This window comes from Oratosquilla oratoria, chromosome 37, assembly GCF_046742065.1.
Source record: "Oratosquilla oratoria isolate Oo_2021 chromosome 37, ASM4674206v1, whole genome shotgun sequence".
Taxonomy (NCBI): domain Eukaryota; kingdom Metazoa; phylum Arthropoda; class Malacostraca; order Stomatopoda; family Squillidae; genus Oratosquilla; species Oratosquilla oratoria.
In genome coordinates this window covers 4,642,626-4,666,481 of record NC_134813.1, presented here as the reverse complement: position 1 = coordinate 4,666,481, position 23,856 = coordinate 4,642,626, and the positions used below count along the sequence as shown (strand labels likewise).

General features: G+C 39.9%; 1 protein-coding gene across 6 annotated transcripts in view; it reads left to right on the top strand.

Moving 5' to 3' along the window:
* LOC143019507 (brefeldin A-inhibited guanine nucleotide-exchange protein 3) overlaps positions 1-23,856 on the top strand; it is a 659,822-nt gene that overhangs the window by 300,597 nt on the left and 335,369 nt on the right. For all 6 annotated transcript variants that reach the window (XM_076175183.1, XM_076175181.1, XM_076175182.1 and 3 more), the window contains exon 23: positions 9,324-9,471. In XM_076175183.1, coding sequence (XP_076031298.1) covers positions 9,324-9,471 — 148 coding nt within the window. The remainder of the gene's footprint in view (positions 1-9,323; positions 9,472-23,856) is intronic.

Here is a 23,856-nt window from a genome sequence, read left to right as displayed (position 1 = left end):
TAGAAATTGCAAATATGAGGGTCATGATGAGTATCAGTGTAGAAACCCACCTTTCTGTATGTATCATAAAAAGATAGGGCATAGAGCACATGAATATAGAAATTTTTGTATGCACTAGGAAAAAAGAGGAAAACCCCCAGACACAGAATAAACCAATATTACAGAACTCCCCATATATATACAAATAGACAGTATTGTGTTAAGGATAAGAGTGATAGAAGGGTGAAAGAAAACTCCAACATCAAAGATAGTTATAAACTGACAATTACAATTGGAAGGACTTCTGTAGGACCTCTCATTGCTGGTAGAGTGTTTAATAAACCTATTCAAATATTTATTGATACAGGATCTGTAGTTAATGTTATAACTAGTAGAGTTTTAAACCAGTTGAAACCAGGAGTGAAAATCTTGGAACCAATCCATTACTCGTTGCAAGGAGTAACTGGAAATCAGTTAAAAACATTAGGTAAAGTTGAACTAGAAGTCATCTTATATACAAATGAACATTTGCACATTCCAGTGATAGTTGTAGAAAAATCCGTTTTATCAGGAGATTTATTGATTGGATTTGCAACTATGAGAAAAGAGAACATGGTCATATGTCCTGCTGACTTAGGGATCTTGGTGAAATCACAGTTAATCAAATTTTTAAATCAACTAGACTTAAGACCAGTGACAGGAATCAAAGAAGCCTGAGAAATAAATAGGAAAGATAACATTTTTATTTTAGATAATGAGGACGAGCGGTCCAGACCAACAGAAAGTAAAGCCACAAATAGTGAACCCAACTCAGATGTTCAAGAAATCCCAGAAACTACTAATTCATCAACTACAAATGAAGCCTTGCAAATTGTGGATGGTGGTGTAATAAAGTCGACATATAGAAGTACAGTTGAAAGGAGTCATTGTTGACTCTTGAAATTTTAACCATCCCAGAATCAATTAGATTAAAAGGCTTGAAATTGGACTCAGGGATTTATAAGTCAAATAAGAACATGGAAGAAATATTAATGATTAATACTTTAAATAAAAATATAGTCTTGAAGGAAAGGTACACAAATAGGATGTTTTCAGGTGTGTAAAAAACCCATTAAGATTTTAAATGAGAATACTGAGGAGGTGGAATTACCAATTTCTTCAATCAGTTCAGGAAGAAATAGAGTTAGGAAAGAAATACAAGAATCAACTAGAACCTCCTAATTGCCCTGAGTTGGATGAAAGTTTAGTTGCTTTGCTTGTGAAGCACAATAAAGCAATTGCTTTGCTGTGGGGCACCTTAGGCAAAACAATTGTTTTAAAACATCAAATTATATTAAAACCAGGAACTCTGCCTATTTACATTCCTGCTTACAGAGTTCCTCACTCTAAATTAGCAATAGTAGATAAACTGATCACTGAAATATTATCGCAGGATATTATTGAACATAGTAAAAGTGAGTGGAACTTTCCTTTGATTCTGGTGCCAAAATCAGATGGTACTATGCATCCAGTTATTGATTATAGGGAATTGAATAAGCACATATGTGACAGGTTACCATTACCAGTGATAGGGGACATTTTTAGAAGTTTGGGAACTGAGAATAGATATTTTAGCACCAAAGATATCAAATCTGCTTTTTGGCCAATAGAGTTGCATGAAGACTCACAAGAGTTCACAGCATTTTCTACTCCAACGGGACATTATGAGTTCAAACAAATGCCATTTGGGTTATGTAATAGTCCATTAGCTTAGATGAGATTAATGAAAACAGTTCTAGATGGGTTATTAGGAAACACTGCCAGTGTATTTCTAGATGATATTTTGATAGTTTCCCAGACAGTGGCTCAGCACTTTAAGAAATCAGATTTGATATTCTCAAGACTAGTTGAAGCCAGATTGAAAGTGAAACTTGAACAATGTAAGCTTTTGCAGGACAGTGTTATTTATTTGGGACATAATATAGACATGGATTTAGTACAGTGAATTCAAAGGTTGAAGCAGTAAAGGATTTTCCAGTTCCGAACAATGTAGAAAAAGTTTGAAGTTTCTTGGAATTGACAGGATATAGAAAATTTATTCAACAATATGCTGACATTGCTAATCCATTGAGTTCTTTGTTGAGGAAGGACTCAAAGTTCATGTGGGGACCTGCACAACAGCAAGCTTTTGACAAGTTGAAAGATATACTCATGAGTTCTCCAATTTTGATATTTCCAGACTATGATAAAGAATTCATTCTTTGCACTGATGCATCTGACAGGATTGGGAGGAATACTTATGCAAGAGAGAAATGGAACTTTGAAACCAATAGCTTACACATCAAGACTTTGTAATAGCACAGAGAGAAAATACTCTATAACAGAAAGAGAAACATTAGCAGTGATATATTCATTAGAAAGATTTAGAGATATACTGGGATATCCAATCAGAGTTTGGGCTGATCATACAGCTATTCAGAACTTATTTAAGCATAATAATCTTAGGGGGCAAACTTGCCAAATGGTTTGCAGTACTTCAGTGCTATGAAGTTAAATTTGAATATATTCCGGGTAGAAAGAATGTTGCGGCAGATGCACTTTCTAGAAACAGCCAACCAATGACAGGGTTGATTAATTTTGTAGTGTAGAGGAGTTGGTAACCTTAGATGAGGAAATGCTAACAAGAGAACAGAGGGATGATGAGACATGTGACTCATTAGCCAAGTATTTGATGAACCCAAGAGGAAATCCTCCAAAACTACCAAAGGGGTGTAAGATAGAGGAATTTCATTTGACTAATGGACTTTTGTATAGAAAAACAGTTGTAAGTGGGAAAGATATTTCTAGAGGTCTAGTAAATCAGTTGGTAATACCACAAACTCTTGTAAAAGAGATATTGAAGTTACTTCATGATAGTGATAGTAGTTCACATCCAGGGAAGGATAAAACTTATAGACAAGCACAACTTAAATACTTTTGGCCAGGTATGAAGAAAGATATATATGGTTTGAAATGTGTTAAAGTGAAAAATACACCAAAACCTGCTATGTTTACCTATCCCATAACACAGAAACCTTGGGAAAGAGTTCATATAGATACATTGGAGTTACCTATGTCAGAGAATGGATATAAATATGTATTTGTTGCCATTGATAATTTTTCAAGATTTTGTATTTTACAACCCATTCTACATAAGAAAGCTGAAACTATTGCTTCAGTAATCTATGATCAGATAAGCTGTAATTTCACTACACCTAAGATCTTAGTTTCATATAATGGAACTGAATTTAATAAAATCTTGGAAAAATGATGTAGTTTATTTAAGATAAAGAAAATAAATATTTTAGTGATTCATCCACAAAGTAATGGAGTTGTAGAGATGTTGAATAAGAAATTTATTACATGTCTTGGAAGTATGATAAGTTCTCCTAGTACAACTTGGGATACTTGGATTCCTTGTGTTAAATGTACTCTGAAGAACCAAATTAACATAGCAACAGGTGAAACACCTCATTTTATTTTTTTTGAGGAGGACAAGACTCTTCCATATGAAATATTGATTGCAGAGCAGAAATCTGTGTATAATATAGATGATTATATTTCAAATATGATAAATATTTGTCAAAGTATTCACCAAAGAGTTAGGGAACATATGCAGTAGTATTCACAAGAGATGAAAAAGCAACAACACAAAGCACATAAACTAGAATTAAAAATAGGAGAGTTAGTCATGGTCAAACTACATTCACCCTATGATAAACTTTCACCAAGCTACTCAGGTCCATATAGGGTAATTGATTCTGCAGGTGGAAATAGATATAAACTCTTTCACTTACAAACTAGGGAAGAAATGATGGGCCATTTAGATGATATGAAGAAGGTTAGGTTGCAGTTTTGTGAAAATGGCTGCTGTGATACCCTATATCAATTTTAATGAACAAGAGTATAGGGAATATTTTAATAAAATAATATGTACATATACCAAGGCTTTTTCCCCCTTACAAGGGAGGTAGCCAAAAAGGAAAAGGCATAAAATCATTCCCACTCATTCCATCCCTGAATACACTCCACCCTCCTTCTCATCTTAGCACCTCCCAGATGACGGGTCATCCCTGCACCTTGTCCACTGCCCTGGGTCAGAAGCAGTGTCGTAAGACACAGCACATCCACAGCAAGGCCACTTCATTAAATTGGCAAACCCCCCCCCCCTCTCTGTCCCCCCATGCATAAAAGGAGAAGACGGGGAGAAATCCCTTCGGGCTGTGTCAAATTTTGCTCACACATACTACCTCACCCCCCATCCACCCGCCCATTCCACCTCATCCATCTACAACCATTCTCCATTCACCTCAGTCTTCTGTCCTCTCCCGTCCTTCCTCAACAGACATTCCCATCCTCAAAGCCCCCTTCACCCCATCCATCCACCTCATCCTAGGATGCCCCCTCATGTTCACTCCCTCCACATCTGCCTTCCATACCTCTTTTACTAGTCTTTCTTCACTCATTCTTTCCATGTGTCCAAACCATCCTAATACTCTTCATCAACCCTATCTCCCAACTCCCTTTCCACCCCTGTTCTCCTCCTCACCTTCTCATTTCTCACTCTATCTAGCCTAGTAACCCCCATCCTACTTCTCAGACACCTCATCTCAAACACATTCAAACTCCTCTCTTCCTCTCTTATGTTCCATGTTTCTGCCCCATACAGTACAGTGCTGTTGGCACAATCACTCCTTCATACAGTGTCCTCTTCGCATCCATTCCCAAATGTCTATTCCTCATTACACTCTTTAATCCACCAAGGCATTTACTCGCTTCTCTCAATCTACATTCTTCCTCCACCTTTACTCCACCTTTTCCTGCCACATTTGCACCCAAGTATCTAAACTATCCACTTCCTCCTGTCGCTTTCCCTGAATGCTCACTTCCAGTCTGCTGCCACTTTCACCCCTTGAACATCTCATCATCTTACTTTTACCCACATTTATCTTCAGCTTTCTTCTATCACACACTCTCCCAAACTCTGTCACCAACTTCCTCAACCCCTCCTCCGATCCTGCCACAAGCGCAGTGTCGTGCGCAAACAACAGCTAGCTCACCTCCCACTTTTCTCCATTTTCTTTAACCATATCCAATCCCTGACCCACCACCCTTGCATTTACCTCTTGCACTACCCTATCCATGTACAGGTTGAACAGGCATGGCGACATAACGCATCCCTGACGAAGTCCCACCTTTACCTCGAACCACTCACTCTCTCCATTTCTAATCCTGACACAAGCTCTACTACTCTCATAAAAACTCTTGACAGCTCCTAGGAGCTTTCCTCCTATCCCGTATATCTGCATAACCTCCCACAGTGCCTTTCTGTCTACCCTGTCGTAAGCCTTTTCCAGATCCATAAAAGCCCAAAAAACATCCTTCCCCTTTCCTATAGCTTTCTCACATATCTGTCTTACCACAAAAATCTGATCTATACAACCTCTACCCATCCTAAATCCACACTGTTCCTCACCAATTACTCCCTCTGTTCCTTTCCTAATCCTCTCAATCAAGATCCTCCCATAATCCTTCCCAACTACACTTAACAAGCTAATCCCTCTGAAACTACTACACTCACACTTGTCCCCTTTTCCCTTGTAAAGTGGAACTATACAGGCACTCCTCCAGTCCTCCAGCACTCTACCCTCTCTCCAGCAAACATTAAATAACCTCACCAGCCAGTCCACCATAACTGTACCTCCTTTTTTTAGACACTCTGCATGGCATCCATCCAGACCAGGTGAATTGAATATTAATCTTGATGTATTTTACAGATAATATTATTTGACCTTTTTATGTACTTGTGATGGGAGACCTAAACTACTGGAACTTGGTGTCAAGCAGAGACAAGAAGACCTTGGACCTGCTGTGGTCAGACTTGGAATCTTGTCAATACCTAAGGACAATTCACATAAATATTTTGTGAAGCATTAAGAGGTCTTTGAAGAAAAAATTTGAATTAAGTGTGTTAAAAATTGAAATTCAAGAAGAGACACTTTACGATACTTTTGTGATTTTTGTTGCATATTACCTATCTCAACATCATTGAAAAGATGAAAACATTCTCCATTGAAATCTAATGTTCTTAATCAAAATAGTGAGTTTGCAAATCTATTTTACATTTCATTATATCTGTGTTGCAAATTATTTTGGGTTATGTTATTTCTGACATGTTATTCATCATTATTCTGCTTGAATTATTATTGACAGTTATGCATTTTGGAGGGTTGCTTACTTCTTGGATGAATTAGTGACATCGAAGCAGACTTGGCTTGGTGGGTGTACAAGGATCCCAGGTGGGAGTCCCTTGGTGTACCTTGAATAGCCAAGTGTAATTTTATTCGGAAGAAAAGAGAAAGATGAATACGTTTACTTAACCTTCGAACTGATAATTGGAACTTGACTAAAGCCTGAGTTAAGGAAGAGGCATGGGGCCTACAGATGAAAAACGTAAGTGACTGAGGAATTACTGAAAGTGTTAGTGGCAACAGAGCTAACAGATTTATTATTTACATCAGAACCTGAAATAGTTGGTGAAATTAAATACAAGAACCAGTTGTGAAGAGTGACCACATATTACACGAGTTAGAATTAGTGGAGGAAATATATATAAATAGAAATGAGAAACACAGAAAAAGAAGACTGATGTATGGTAAAATGGACTTTGAGAAACTTGGGAAATTTTTTCATAAAGTGAGCTGGGGAAAATTCTACAAGAAACACAAGTGGAAGAAAAATAGATGATTCTGATGAAGATCTATAAAGAAGGAGTGGATAAATATGTCCCAAAGCAAAAACAAGAAAAGGTGTACATTTAGTGCTGGTTTAATAGAAGATGCAGGGAAGCGAAAAATAGAAGAGGCAAAGCTTGGAAGAGATGGAGATAAGACAGGCAACCTAGAAAATGGAAATTATATGTTAATCAAAGGAATGAATATGTAAAAATATGCAGGAAAGAAAAATGTAACTATGAGAAAGACATAATAGAAAAATGTAAAGATCAGCCAAAGATATTCTGTAGATATTTAAGTGGGAAACTAAGAAACAGGAAATAGTGAAGCTAAGCCAAGGGAATACAGAATACACAGAAGATACCGAAATGGCTGAAGATATGTGCAAACACTTCAAGTTGTTTTTCACTATAGAAAAAATACAACATCGTGATGAAGGGAGAGAAGTGACACCCCCCCTGAAAGAAATAATAGTAAAACGGAAAGAAATAATGGATCAAATAACAAACTTCAATGTCAGGAAATTGTATGGCCCAGATGGAATAGCAAGTTGGATATTAAAAGAATGTAAAGAAGAAATAGCAGACAAAATATACAACATAATAAGTTGCTTGCTCAAAGAAGGAAAAATTCTGGAAGACTGGAAAAATACTGGTATCATACCAATTTATAAAGGAGAAAATAAGGAAGACCCAACAAATTGCAGACCAGTTTTCCTTTTAAGCACGGTAGCTAAAATCTATGAAAAAAATTATAGAAATAGGTGGATAAAACATATGATGGATAACAATATACTAAATCTGAGACAATTCAGATTTAGACAGGAAAGATCATGTACCACTAATTTGATTTGTTTTACTCGAGACTACTAGATATAATACAAGAAAGTGACGGATGGGTTGATTGCACTTTCCAAGATCTACAAAGAGCTTTTGATAAAGTCCCTCATAAAAAACTATTAAGAAAACTGGAAACCATAGGAGGGATACAAGGTAAACTATTGAAATGGATGGAGGACTTTTTGCATAGAAGAAAAACAAGGGTAGTGCTCAGAGATACAACTTCTACTTGGGAAGAGGTAAAAGTAGAGTCCCACAATAATCAGTGTTGGCTCCAATAATATTTGCCATTTATGTGAATCACATGGGTGAGGGTGTGGAATGTTTCATGAGCTTTGCAGATGATGCAAAATTGTTAAAGTGAGTACTGAAACGGACTGTGACTCACTACAGAGAGATCTGAACAGGGTTTGGCAATGGAATCGAAGTGGGAAGTGGAATTCAACATTAAAAAATGTGGCATAATGGAATTTGGAAAAAGTAAAAAAAGACAAAAAAAAAAAAAAGACAAGACATCGGGACAATATGAAATTGGTGAAAAAGAAGTAAAGAAAGAGGGATGTGAAAAAGACCTGGGAGTGATCATCACAAAAGATATGTCCCCTGACAAATGTATAAACAAAAATGTCAGCTAAACCTATAACTTGCTAAGATCAGTAAAAGTGGCTTTTACTTGGATGAAGAAATGGTAAAGAAAATACTAGTCACATTGGTAAGGCCTAAATTGTAGTATGCAGCTACACTATGGTCACCCAGTACAAAAAAAGAATATAAAGAAGATTGAGAGAAGCCAGAGAGCAACTACAAAGATGGCCCCAACACATTCAAAACTTTTGTATGAAGAAAGATTGTTAAAATTGGAGTTGCCGACTCTGGAACAAGGAAAAGAACGAGGTGACTTGTTGACCATCAACAGGATTATGAAAGGCATGGAAGTCCTTGATAGATAAGACTTACTAATTTGGGATAAGAGAAACACAAGAGGACATGGAAAGAAGCTCAAAAATGACAATTATAGAAAAGACCTGAAAAAGAACAGCTTTCACAGCTTTCCCCCCATAGAGTGGTGGATGTATGGACCATATTAGATGAAACAACAGTGTGTGCAAAAACAATACAAGAATTTAAGAGCAAACTAGATATGGAGAGATACAAAGACGGAACACCACGAGCATAACTCCCCTTCCCATAAGATACAACTAGGTAAATACAACAAGTTCACTCCCTCCACTTCTGCCTTCCACACCGCTTTTACTAATCTTTCTTTACTCATTCTTTCCAAGTGTCCTCACTCCTAAAGACATTCTTTATTGTAGTATACAGGAAAGGAGCAATACTAATTGGGTCATGTCTCCTACTCTGCCAAGTTAGGGGCTTGACTCCCAGGACTCCCACTGGGGTGTGCATTACCTAGGTGGGGTATTCCCATCGCTCCAAAAGCCTAAGTGGAGTGCATATTACCTAGCCTGGGTGTTTTGCCCCCAGATCCGAGTGCATATTACCTAATCTGGGGGCAAAGCACCATGTACCCCTCAGTGAGATGGATTATACCCAGCTAGAAAGCTTTGCCCTTCAGACTCCTCAGTGTGGTACAAGTTGCTTAGGCAGATCTAATGGGGACTTAGTATTTTTGCACCCAAAACAAAAGTTTAAAAGGTAAATTTGGCTGTAAGGAGTAATATGTCACGATTGTTCATAGAGATACAGATAGTTGTACTGACGTATATGACATATCTTGTGTATGCAATTTCAGGAACCAGGTGAAGGGAACAGTTCCCAGGGAGACCTTCTGCTTCTGCAACGTTTGGGAGAGGTCATGCTTCGGGCTGTGAGGTCTGGAAGACCACTGGTCCACATCATGAAAGCATGGGCTATTGCTGGACCACATTTCATGGAGGCAAGTCATTTGTTTTATTTGTTTATCTATTTTATCTTATTTATTGGCTGCAGAATAGGACAAGAGAATCATATGAGAAGTATAAAGAAAAGAGAAGTAAAGCGTAAGATAAAGGAGGCAAAAAGGAGACCAGATGTGAAAGAGGAGAAGAGTATGACAGAACATTTTGGAAAGTAATAAAAAAATGTTTTGGAAGGAAATTAATCTCTTTGATATGATGATGGCTACATAGACATCATGAGGCACAAGTAGGTATACAAGGATGCCAGCATCAGCATCTTGACTGTATTTTGTAGTTGTAGATAAGTAACCCCAGAATTCTATGAACTGGTTTGATAATGTTTTCTGTGTTTATTATTACTCAGAGTGTAAAAGAACAAGTAATACAGCAGAGACTTTCTATTTTGTAATGCGAGTAGTGTGATGCATGGTATTTTAGGCATCTGATGCTGTGTGTATGAAAATTAACCTCTTCACTCCGGGGCACATCGCACGTCTGGCAGCATTAGCTGCCCAACGTGCGATGTTGCGTCATAATAATCTCATTATAGAAAATAAAGTCAGTGCTCAATCGGTTGTTCTCTTTCACCCATGTATTTTGATAACCATAGAAAATATGATGAAGCCAGTTTAGAGAGAATGGAGGTTACATAGGTTCGACTACAATAAATATAATCAAGATGCCGACGTCGGCATCATCGAGTACCCACTTGCTCCTCATGCTGCCTATGTAGGCATCACCGCATGGAAGAGGTTAAGGTTTAATAAATACAAGGATTAACATTTGAGAACTTACCGGTCACAGTTTCTACCAGGTTGGGTTCTCAAACTGTGGTATTTGAAATTTGAAGATTAAGCTTCACCTTAGAACTCCAAAGATGTAGGTCCCTTGCTTTGACGCTTCTAAATTTGAGGTCTGTCTGGAACCAGAGTTCTGGGTAGTCTGCTCCGACATTAGTGCGGACTGTATTCAATTCCCAATTTATTAAACCAAAATTTATTACATAGATTTAACAAGCAAATAAAGAGGGGGGGGGAGTTAAATCGTATCTTATCTAAAGTTACGATAGGTGCGGTTCAAAGCTTCAGGAAATGCTCCTGATTTGAAAGAAGTAAACACTTTGAGGGAAAGTTTCCCAAACAAAGGTAAGCACTAAAAGATTCCCAATAACAATTACCAAAAGTGCAAGAATTTGGCTCATATTGAAAAGGTTAAAAGAGGAAGGGGAGGCGTATCATGTAGAGAAGAAAAAGTAAAATGTGCGATGGAGAGATAATAATGGAAAAGACAGCAGTAAGAGGAAGATAGACAGAGTATTTTAGGGAGTTGTTAAATGTGTCTGGGGTATTGGTTGCATATTATTGTGGCTAAGTAGCATGTAGCTGATACTTTAGGGTCTATAGGGGGCACCCCTATGGACCAGAGTCACACATCAATTTGTCTGTGATAAAGGAAATCTCTGTTTATAGAGAAATGATGATACTTTATTATACTGTGATTGTCCCTCTGTTATGCTATCCCCCCACCCCTTGTTACTGCCTGTACCATTTCTCTGAATATTCATTTCCTTTCTTTGCCTAACCCTGTGGTGAGGGAAAAGAATACTGCCACCAAGACTTCCCACTTGAGTCGTATGAGGTAACAGAAAACATGATGGGGATAAGACTAGGCATCCTTCTCATTGTAGCCCCAAAGGGGATGTTCCTAAAAAAAAGTAAAGGCATAAGATGGTCTAGGAGGAGTTTTCCAACCAGTACCCTAAGGTTTGGGTCTTTTAATGTGTGTGGATGGGGTACAGATGAGAGTAAATGGGAAGAGATAGGCAGTATGTTTGTGAGAAGATGGATGTGTTGGTATTGAGTGAAACCGAGTTGAAAGGGAGGGGTGAGTGTGAGTTTGGAAGTGTAGTTGGGAGGTTCTCAGGGGTTAGGAGAGGACGAGGGAGAGAAAGGGTGGCTACACTAGTAAGTGAAGAGATAGGTAAGCATTTAGTGGAGTGGAAGGAGGTTTCTTCAAGGTTAGTGTGGATGAAGGTGAAACTGGGAAGGGAGATGTGTTTTTTTGTAAGTGCATATGGACCTGGTAGTGAGAAGAGTGTAGAGGAAAGGGAGGCTTTTTGGATGGATTTAAATGAGTGCATAGAGGGATTAGGGAGAAATGCCAATGTATTGGTATTGGGAGACCTTAATACTATGGTAGGAAAGTGCACTAGTAGCAGGATCAGAGGAAGGATTGAGGAAGTTAGTGACAAAGTTTCAGAGAGTGTGTGAAAGAAGGAAGTTGAAGGTAAATGTGGGTAAAAGTAAGGTGATCAGATGTACAAGGGGGAAAGTGGCAGCAGACTGGAAGTATTAACCCCTTCCATACGGTGCCGCATACGTAGGCGGCATGAGGAGCAAGTGGATACGCGAGGCTGCCATATCGGCCTCTTGATTATATTTATTGTAGTTGCCCCTGCGTAATGACATACTCTCTAAACTGTCTTCATCACATTTTCTATGGTTATCAAAATTCACGGGTGAAAGAGAGAATGATCGATATAAGCGGTGACTATATTTTATGATGCAAGTATTATTACGACACATCGTACGTCTGACAGCTAATGCTGCCCGCGAGATTTTGGCCCGTACTGAAGAGGTTAAGGGAGAGAGACTGAAGGAAGTGGATGGTTTTAGATACTTGGGTGCAAATGTGGCAGGAAAAGGAGGAGTGGTGGAGGTAGAATGTAGATTGAGAGAAGCAAGTAAATGCCTTAGTGGATTAAAAAGTGTAATGAGATAGACATTTGGGAATGGATGCTAAGAGGAGATTGTATGAAGAAGTGATTGTGCCGACAGCACTGTATGGGGCACAAACATGGAACATAAGAGAGAATGAGTTTGAATGTGTTTGAGATGAGGTGTCTGAGAAGTATGATGGGGATTACTAGGCTAGATAGAGTGAGAAATGAGGAGGTGAGGAGAAGAAAGGGAGTTGGGAGATAGGGTGGATGGAAGAGTATTGGGATGGTTTGGACACATGGAAAGAATAGTAAGAGAGGTGTGGAAGGAGTGAACATGAGGGGGCGACCTAGGATGAGATGGATGGATAGGTTAAAAGGGGCTTTGGGGAAGAAGGGAATGCCTGTTGAGGAAGGATGGGAGAGGACAGAAGACGGGTAAATGGAGAATGGTTGTATATGGATGATGATGTGATGGATGAGGTGGAATGGGGGGTGAGGTAGTATGAGTGAGAAAAATTTGACGCAGTCCGAAGGGATTTCTCCCCATCTCCTTTTCTTCATGAGGGGATGGAGGGGGTGGGGAGTCACTGATTTAATGAAGCAGCCTTGCTGTGGATGTGCTGTGTCTTGTGACACTGCCCCTGACCCAGATCAGTGGACAAGATGCAGGGATGATCCATCATCCAGGAGGTGCCAAGATAAGAGGGAGAGAAGAAGGTGGAGGGGAGTGGAGTGTATTAGGGATGAAATGGGTGGGAGTGGTTTTTATGCCTTTGTTTTTTGGCTACCTCCTTTATAAGGGGGAAAAAGTCTTTGGTTAATGTATGTATGTAGGAAATTAACCAATAGATGGAATGGTTGGGAAGTGTGGGGGTTCTAGGAAAAAAATTTAGTGGAGAGTTGATGGTGGAAATGTGTCCAGAAAGAGTTGATCATAGCAAACACAGTGTTTAGAAAGAAAGTCAAGCATAAGTACACATGGGAGAGGGTGGTGGATGGAAGGTTGGTAGATAGAACATTAATGGACTATATAGTGTTAACCAGGAATATAGTAGGAAGAGTTAAGGATATACATGTTCTAAGGTGAGAGAGTTGGGGAATGTCATGATTTTTTAGTGGAAGGTAAGTTGAGAGTGGAATATAGATGGAGAAAGAGGAAAAAGACAGAAGGTAGGGAGGTGCATAAAGTGAACTGTTTAAGTGAGAAAGAAAAGGAGGAGTACAAGAAGAAGCTGAGAGAAGAATGGGAGGGAGTGAAGGATAGAATAGAACTAGATTGGAGGAGGAATGGAGATGGTTCAAAGAAGGAGTCACAAGATGTGAAAAGATGGTGTGTGGAACAAGGAGGATGGGAACATAAGAATGAAAGAGACTGCAAGAGACCATTAGGCCTACACTAGGCAGCGGTTGAAACGTCAACATAAAGAAACTAAAGGTGTTCACCTTTGCATCTTGTAACATGAGAACTCTGCTCGACAACACCAAAGCAGACAGACCAGAGAGAAGAACTGCTCTTGTGGCCAGAGAACTAGCTCGCTACAATGTTGACATAGCTGCTCTCAGTGAAACACGCTTCGCAGACAAAGGCCAACTGACAGAAGCTGGTGGTGGTTACACCTTTTTCTGCAGTGGGCACAGCAGTGAAGGGAGACGTGAAGCGGGTGTTGGCTTCGCCATTAAAACCATCCATGTACGGAATATACCAAACATCCTCGAGGGTATTAATGACCAGCTGATGACAATGCAGATACCGCTTGGAAAGAAGGCCAAAGCAACCACTGTCAGTGCCTACGCTCCGACTATGACAAACTCTGACAAGATCAAGGATAATTTCTATGAGGAACTGGACTTCCTCATCACATCGGTGAAGTCCGAAAAGCTCATCATCCTTGGAGATTTCAACACTTGTGTTAGGGCCAATCACCACGCTTGGCACCGCATCCTCGGTAAACGTGGCATCAGAAAATGCAATAGCAATGGGCACCTCCTTCTCAGAACATATGCTGCTCATGACCTAGCCATCATCAACACCATGTTTAGCTTACCAACCCGGAACAAGATAACCTGGATGCACCCACGCTCTAAGCATTGGCATCTTATTGACTATGTCATTATGGGGGCAAAGGACATGCGGGATGTGAGAGTGACCAAGGCCATGTGTGGCGCCAAATGCTGGACGGACCACCGCCTGATAATCTCAAAGATGAACTTTCACATTCAGCCCAAGAGAAGACCACAGGGCCAGAAAGTCATGAAGAAACCGAATATCACAGCCCTTAAGAACACAGAGAAGGAACATTGTTTCCAGACACTCTTGCAAAACAAATTCTCCAATTTTCAAATCAACCAGTCCAGCATCAAGGATCAGTGGGCATCCTTCAGGGACACAGTTCACTCTGCTGCCCTCGAATCCTTAGGCCCCGCCACCAGAAATCATCAAGACTTGTTTGACAAAAATAATGCAGAAATACAAAAGCTGCTTTAAGAGAATCATCAACTGCTCCGGGCCCACCAGAATGACCCCTCCTGTACTGCGAAGAAAGCAGTGTTTACCAAAATACACAGTAAAGTGCCAACAGAGCTACATCACATGCAAGATTCCTGGCTCAGTGCCAAGGCCGATGATATCCAAGGTTACACCAACAGGCATGACACAAAAAGATTCTATGACACTCTGAAAGCTATCTATGGACCTCAGTCTTCTGTTTCGTCCCCCCTCCTCAGTGCTGATGGCAGTACCTTGCTGACAGAGAAGAAGTTAATTCTGGAGAGATGGACAGAACACTTTAACAACATGCTCAACCGGTCAGCTCAAATCAACAATGAAGCCATTGCACCGCTCCCCCAGGTGCCTACAAACAATGACCTTGATGACCCTCCCTCAGAAGACGAGGTATGCCAAGTGATCAAGCAAATGTCCACTGGTAAAACCCCAGGCTCTGATGCCATACCTGCGGAAGTCTATAAATCAGGCGAACCAGTCATTGTCAGCCAGCTCACCAGCCCTTTACCAGTCCATGTGGAACAAGGAGCAACTCCCACAAGAGTTCAGAGATGCCACAATTGTCCACATCCACAAGCATAAAGGAAATTGCCAATCCTGCGACAACCATCGAGGAATCTCCCTTCTATCCATAGCAGGCAAGATCCTGGCTTGTGTCCTTCTCAACTGCTTGTTGGAACACCTGGAGAACTGTGGCCTCCTCCCTGAAAGTCAATGCGGCTTCTGTGCAGGTCGAGGGACCATTGACATGATCTTTGCTGCCCGTCAACTCCAGGAGAAATGCATCAAGCAATATCACAACCTCTACATGACCTTTGTTGACTTGACCAAGGACTTCGACACGGTCAGCTGAGCAGGGCTCTGGGCAATCGTGCATCAGTTTCACAATGGAATGACAGCCAGGGTTCTAGACGACAGCAAGCCATCTGAAGCCTTCCCAGTTACCAACGGAGTCAAACAGGGTAGTGTCCTGGCCCCGACTTTGTTCAGCATGATGTTTTCGGCAATGCTATCTGATGCCTTTAGAAACTGCGAGTCCAGCATCAGTATCAGATGCAGATATGATAGAAAATTGTTCAACCTAAGAAGGCTGCAAACCATCATGAAAGTGAAGGAAACTGTTGTCAGAGACTTCCTGTTTGCCGACAACTGCGCACTTAATGCCAGTGATGAGCAGGAGCTGCAACAACATATGGACATGTTTTTGTCAGCCTGTGACAATTTCGGTCTTACCATCAGCACCAAGAAGACAGAGGTGATGTACCAGCCAGCACCAGGGAAACAGTACCAGGAGCCACAGATCCAGGTGAATGGACAGACTCTCCAGGCGGTTGACAGACTCTCCAGGCGGTTGACACCTTCACATACCTGGGCGTACCCTCTCTCACAATGCTACCATTGATGCGGAGATCAATGATAGAATCTCCAAAGCAAGTAGCGCCTTTGGGAGACTGAGGAAAAATGTCTGGGAGAGGCATGGAATCAGTCTTGAGACAAAGCTGAAAGTCTATCGAGCAGTTGTCATCACCACCCTTCTTTATGGCTGTGAAACTGGACAGCATATCGAAAGTATGAAAGGCAGATCAACCACTTCCATCTCAGATGCCTTCGCAACCTCCTACACATCTGCTGGCAGGACAAAGTCCCCGACACTGAGGTCTTGAAGAAAGCAGACATCTCTAGCATCCTCACCACCATGCGCAAGGCTCAGTTAAGGTGGACAGGACACATATCCTGAATGCTAGACAACTGCATCCCAAAGCAGTTCCTCTATGGCGAACTTTCCCATGGAAAGCGAAAAGTAGGTGGACAGAAAAAGTGATTTAAAGATGGTCTGAAGGTCACATTCAAGGATTTCAGCATCAGCATGGAAACCTGGGAGTTGCTCGCTGCCGATCACCCCTCCTGGTGCAGCGCTGTCGCTGCAGGGGCCTGCACAGCAGAACAGCAGCACCTCCATCAGGCTGAGCAGAAGCGTCAGGCAAGAAAGGCCAGGACATCTGGCACAAACACCATGGCTCCTACCCACTTTTGCCCTACATGTGGGAGGGGCTTTCTTGCCCGGATAGGTCTGGCCAGCCATCTTCGGACACATCCTTCCTAAAAAAAAAAAAATAATAATAAATATATAGATAAAAGGCAATGTTATGGCCATCTTCGACTTCAAAGGGTGAACAACAACAGGTAGCTCCATATCCATCACCACCTGTCATCCCCATCCATAAAGTTGTCTAATCGTTTCTTAAAACAACTGATAGTTTCAGGACTTACTACATGGTTACTAAGTGTATTCCATTTGTCAACCACCTTATTAGTAAACCAATTCTTGCCTATTTCCTTTTTAAATCTAAATTTGTCCAGTTTAAATCCATTACTGCGAGTCCTGCCCTGTTGCTTTAATATAATGACCTTGTTTACATCACCCTTGTTAAAGCCTTTGATCCACCTGAACACCTCTATTAGATCACCCCACACTCTGCGTCTTTCCAGAGAGTGTAAGTTAAGGTGCCTAAGCCTCTCTTCGTAAGGCAAATTTCTTAGTCCATGTATCATTTTATTCATTCTTCTCTGTACTGATTCTAGTGAATTGATGTCCATTCTGTAGGACAGAGACCAAGACTGTACCGCATAGTCAAGGATGGGTCTAACTATCCCTAGATACAGTTTGATAATTACCTCTGCACTTCTATTTGTTACCATTCTAGCAATGAAACCTAATTCTCTGTTAGCTTTATTCTTGGTGTTAATGCACTGTTTCCTGGTTTTAAGGTCTGGACTCACTAGAACTCCCAAGTCTCTCTCACACTCAGTTTTCTCTAAAAGCATGTTATCTAAGCTGTATCTATTTTCGGGGTTGTGTAGCCCTACGTTTAACATGCTACACTTGGAGATATTGAAGTTCATTTGCCATTTTACCGACCATGTGAACAATTTGTTAAGATCATCCTGCAGAATCTGCATCGTCTCCTAACCAAATTAGGCATCCTATTTTAGTGTCATCCACAAACTTACTAACATCACTATTTATCCCATCGTCTAAGTCATTTATGTACATAATAAACAACAAGGGACCCAAGACCCCACTGGTAACAATGCCCCACCTAGATACTCCATTTATGGTGACCTGCTGTTTTCTGTTACTAATCCAAGCTCTAATCCATTCTAACACTTTTCCTCCTATGCCATGGGCTTTGATTTTATTTAGTAGTCTCTGGTGTGGCACCTTGTCAAACGCTATGCTAAAGTCAAGGTAAATAACATTGTAATTATCATTTTTATCTGATGCCTTATATACTTTAGTGTAAAAGGATAGAAGATTAGTCACACATGACTTGCCCTTGGAGAAACCATGCTGTGTATCATGAATTAAATTATGTCTTTCAATGTGTTCTCTGAGTCTATTTACTGATTCAAGCATTTTTCCTATAACCGATGTCAAACTGATTAGCCTGTAGTTGCATATAGACAATCTATCCCCCTTCTTAAAAACAGGAACTTTTTCCTGCCTCCAAGCAGTAGGCACAAAACCAGTGTCTACTGATTTATTAAATATTTCAGTTAACTGGTCGCAGATTTCAAATTTACACTCCTTTAGCATTCTCGGAAAAATTTCGTCTGGACCCGGGGATTTTGTAGCTTTCAATCTGCTTGACTACTTCTTCTTTACTAATGCTGATATTAAACTACTTTCTGCATCCCCACTGAAAATTGGATTGCAGTCAGGTACTTTATCTAACCTCTTATTAGTAAACACTGAGAGAAAATATTTGTTAAACTCCTCACTCATTTTTTCCTCTGATTCTATCACAACATTTTCATAGTTTTTAATTGGTCCTATTCTTTCTTTATTTTTTGTTCCATTGAGATGAAAGAAACCCTTTGGGTTGGATCTTGCTTGACTGGGAACCTTAATTTCATAATTACATTTAGCTGTACATGTATTCTTTTTAACCTGCTTTGCCATTTCGTTATATCTTAATCTTAGGTGTGTTTCCCCATTTTTTTTTTTTTTTTTTTTTTATGTAAAGTCCTCTTTTCATTCCGATCTCATGTTTTAATCTGTCCGTCATCTATTTGGGAGTATTTCTATTTTTCTGTATTTTTCTGCATTAATAATTAAATCAGTTAGATTGCTATACATTTCATCCAAATCACTGACTTGTCTGTTGAGCCCTGGCCCCCAAGTGACCTGACCCAAGGTATACATATTACCCTCTGTGACCTGACTCTTGGTCATGTACCGAGACCTGACTGGGCCAATAGTGTCCGAAACGTCCATAATATCTGTATGACGTTTCATATTCAATTTTAAATAGGTTTTTATATTGTCAAAGTTTGCTCTCCTGAAGTCTGGTATTTGGATGTTATTTGTACTTTTTAATTCTTCCCAAATAATATTAAATCTTATTTCTTGATGATTGCTAGAGCCTAGACTATCTCTCACTTTTACGTTACTCGTTTGGTGCTCATTATTAGTCAAAAGTCCAGAGTATTTTCTCCCCTCGTAGGATTGGTAATCATTTGTTTTAGGAAATTATTCTGCACCACATTTAAGAATTGTTTCACTTCCTGATCTACTAAAGTTTCCCAGTCAACGTTTCTATGATTAAAACATCCCATGATCACAACGTTTTTGTACTGGGATGCTCTGCGAATTTCATGAATCAGGGGATCAGTCTCCTCAATGCTGAGGTTAGGAGGTCTATACAAGACGCCAATAAAAACTTTCTTATTCTTGCCTATAATCTCTACCCAAATATATTCCATACAGTCCTCTTCCTTAATCAAATTGTTGATAATACAGTTTATTGTATTTTTAACAAAAAGTGCTACTCCTCCCCCACTCCTACCAACCCTATCCTTGTGAAAATCTTATATCCTTCTATTTCGATTTCCGGAAGGAAATGTTTATCAGCCATGTTGATCCAGGATTCAGTAATAGCTATAATATCAAAATTCTCTACGCATGCTTTACCTCTCAGTAAATAAATTTTGTTAATTATGCTTCTGCTATTTGTATAGTAAACTTTTAAATTTATCTTCCCTTCACCTGCTTTGGTGATTCTTTTCAGAGCCCCTCTCTAAGTTGTTTCTATTGCCTAAACTATATTCCAATACTTCCTCCCCTACTCCCATGTAATCTACCCGAACAAACCCTGTAGGATGCCTACTTCTAGCTCAAGGGATTCAGCAAGGAGCTGAAATCCTCCAGGTGACAAGTGCACCCCGTCCCTTGTATATAGATGATTCTTACTGTAAAAGCAATCCCAGTTTTTGACAAATGCCCATCCAATGGCCTTACAATGTTTTACCAGCCTGCAATTCATTGCAGTAGCCCAGGAATGTCACATGCCTCCAACTCTATGCCTCAAAAGGATTCCACATACAACAGGAACACCTCCCTTATTCCTTATCTTGTCTAGTGTATCCTGGAACCGCGCAAACAATTCCTCAATCCCTAACTTACCTATACCATTGCCCCCAGCACTTAACCCCTTCCATACGGTGCCGCACACGTAGGCGTCATGAGCAAGTGGATTCGCGATGCTGCCATATCGGCGTCTTGATTATATTTATTGTAGTCACCCCTGTGTTATTACATTCTCTCTAATCTACTCTTAATTCCATTCTCTGTGGTTTTCAAAATTCACGGGTGAAAGAGAGAACGATCGATATAAGCCGTGACTATATTTTATGATGCGAGTATTATTACGACACGTCGTACGGCTGGCATTGGCTGCTGCCCGCGAGATTTAAGTCCCGTAGTGAAGTGGTTAAGCAAACGACAGGGTCCTTACCTTCCCCTACTAAATACTCTTCAATCCTATCTCTAACATCTCCTATCCCCGCACCGGGGAAACACACCTGCATCCAATGTTTCCTATCTTTATCACAGAAAGCCCTGTGTAAGTACCTCAGTTGACTGTCTCCTACAACAAAAATCTTACCTGTGGGCAGGGATCCAGCATCTGGTCTTCCCCTCTTCTCTTGAATTTCCATTGTTTCTTCTTCCTGTAGACCCGCTAGTGCTTGAAACGAGTTCTTGCAATTGAGCGGGGCTGGTGAGGACTTTTTTCCAACTCTCTGCCTATTATTTGTCACAGTTTTTTATCCAGGCTCCAAACTAGTTTTGTCATCCGTATTTTAGGCCTTCAAGCTGAGAACTCGATTCTCCTCTTTAAGGCACTTTACAGCATCCTCCAAGGCTTCAGTTCTACTAAGTAGAGATTGTACCTCATCGGTGCTGAACATGGTAACTCAACCACTCGCCATACCACTATTTGAAGCAGCTACCCAGTTGACCAGACCTGAGTACCACTGCTCAACTGAGTGATGACTACTGCTCAACTGAGTGATGACTACGATTATGGATGGGAAGAAATAGAAAGAAGGGTAGTGAGTGATGGGATAAAGCAAAGAAGGTAGAAGAGAAGAAATGAGCAGTCACACAGGTTACAAAATAGGATGAGATAGTTATATGAGAGGTACAAGGAAAAGAGAAGTAAAGTATAAGATAAAGGAGGCAAAGAATAGAGCAGATGTGAAATGGGGTAAGAGTATGACAGAAAATTTTGATATTAATAAAAATATATTTTGGAAGAAAATTAAGAGAGTAAGAGGTGAATCAAGTAGAGAAGAAAAGGTGAAAGGTGCTGATGGAGAGATGATAATGGAAAAAACAGCAGTATTTTAGGGAGTTGCTAAATGTGAAGGAGGATAGAGAGGGTAAGATTGTTGCCATGGGAAGCACTAAGAAAATTACAGTGATGAATGAGCAAAATGGAGGAGAAATAAGGAAAGCAGTTATTAACCTCTTCAATATGAGTCAAATTCTTGTATTTACCTAGTTGTATTTTGCGGGAAGGGGAGTTATGCTCGTGGTGTCCCGCCATTGTATCTCGCAGTGTTTAGTTTGCTTTTAAACTCATGAATGGTTTTTGTGCATACTATTTCATAATCCAGTTTGTTCCAAGTGTCCAAAACTCTATGTGGAAAACTGTTTTTCTTCAGTTCTCTTCTATACCTATGTTTTTTTATTTTCTTTCCATGTCCTCTTATGTTTCTCTTGTCCCAGTAAAGTAAGTCCTCTCTATTAAGTATCTCTGTGCCTTTCATGATTCTGTAGATGGTCAATAGGTCACCTCTCTCTCTTCTTTGCTCCAGTGTCAGTATCTCCAGTTTAGCCAATCTCTCCTCGTATGATAGGTTTGCAAGTGCAGGTGCCATTTTTGTAGCTGCTCTTTGGATTCTTTCTATTTTCTTTATATTCTTTTTGGTACTGGAGGACCACAATGTCGCCGCATACTCTAGTCTAGGCCTTATCAATGTAACCAATATTTTTTTTATCATGTCTTCGTCCAAGTATGCAAATGCCACTTTTATTGATCTTAGCAAGTTGTAAGTCTCCCCGACAATTTTGTTAATCTGTTTATCATAGGACAAGTCGTTTGTGATATTTACTCCCAAGTCTTTTTCGGATCCTACTTTCTTTACTTCCTTGGTTCCAATTGTATATTTTCCTGATATTTTGGTTTTGCTTTTTCCAAACTCCATTATGCTACACTTCTTAGTATTAAAGTCCACTTCCTATTTCTGACTCCAGTTCCATACCCTATTCAGGTCTTCTTGCAGTGCTTCGCAGTCCTTATCAGTTTCTACTTTCCTTAACAGTTTGGCGTCGTCAGCAAAGAAGCTCATGTAACAGTTCACGTCTTCGTCCATGTCATTCATATAGATAGCAAACATTATTGGTGCCAGTACAGATCCTTGCGGTACTCCACTGATCACCTCTTTCCAATCTGAATATTTTTCTCTGAGCACTACTCTCATCTTTCTACCAGTCATGAAGTCCTCCATCCATTTTAGTAGGTTCCCTTGTATTTCTCCTATGTGTTCCAGTTTTTTTAGTAATTTTCTGTGTGGTACTTTGTCAAAAGCTTTTTGCAAGTCTAGGAAGGCACAATCAGCCCATCCATTTCTTTCTTGCACTATATCTATTAGCCTTGAGTAGAAGCATATTAAGTATGTGGTGCATGATCTTCCTTGTCTGAACCCGAATTGTCTTGGGTTTAATATGTTGTTGTCTTCCAGATGTTTTACCCATCTATTCTTGATGATTTTCTCACAAATTTTGGCTATAGTGCTTGTTAGTGATACTGGCCTATAGTTGGTGGGTTCTTCCTTGTTTCCTCCTTTATATATTGGTACAATGTTAGCATTTTTCCAGTCATTAGGTATCTTTCCTTCTTTGAGTGAGCTATTTATTATGATGTGTATTTTGTCTGTTAGTTCTTTGTATTCCTTTAGAATCCAATTTGCAATACCATCCGGGCCATGTGATTTTCTGACGTCCAGTTTTGATAAATGTTCTGATATTTCTTTTTGTGATATTGTGAACTCACTCATGTGGGGAGATTGCTTGTTATTATCTATGTCCCAATTTTGTATTTTCTCTCTGGTGAAGACAGATTTAAAGTGGTTGTTCATGACTTCGGCCATCTCTAATTCCTCTGTGTATTCTATATTTCCTTGGCGTAGTTTCACCATTTCCTGTTTGGTTTTAAGTTTACCATTCACATATAGAATTTTTCCCAGTTTGCATTCTGGAAGAATGTCTTTAGTTTTGCAAAGTCTGTTTTGTTGTACATCAATCTTCCTTTCCTATGCTTTTCGTTCCTCTCTATGTCTATTTCTTCCTTTAGTACAGTTTCGATGAGTACATGGTCACTCTTTCCAATTGGTGTCATGTACTGGACTTTGTCCACTATTTCAGGTTCTGTTGTAAATATTAAATCTAGTTTCGATGGCTCTTCATTGTTTCTGTACCTTGTGTTTTCACTGACCCATTGGGTCATTGTGTACTCCATGGTCATGTCTAGCAGTACGTTGCCCCACAAGTCATCTCCTCCTCGTACTGTCATGTTGTCCCAACAAATTTCTTTGCAATTGAAGTCCCCCATAATTACCAGGTTACCCTTACCCATTAGTATAGCATTTTTGTATGTTGGTTCTCTTTCCAAGCATTTGTTTTTGGGGGCACATAGGTCACCACAAACTTTCTACTTTTCATATTCTTGCCTTCGACTTTTATCATGATCAGCTCAACATTACCTTTGCCCTCTGCAACTTTTGTCACGTTTAGGTCTTTCTTGGCCAAGAACAT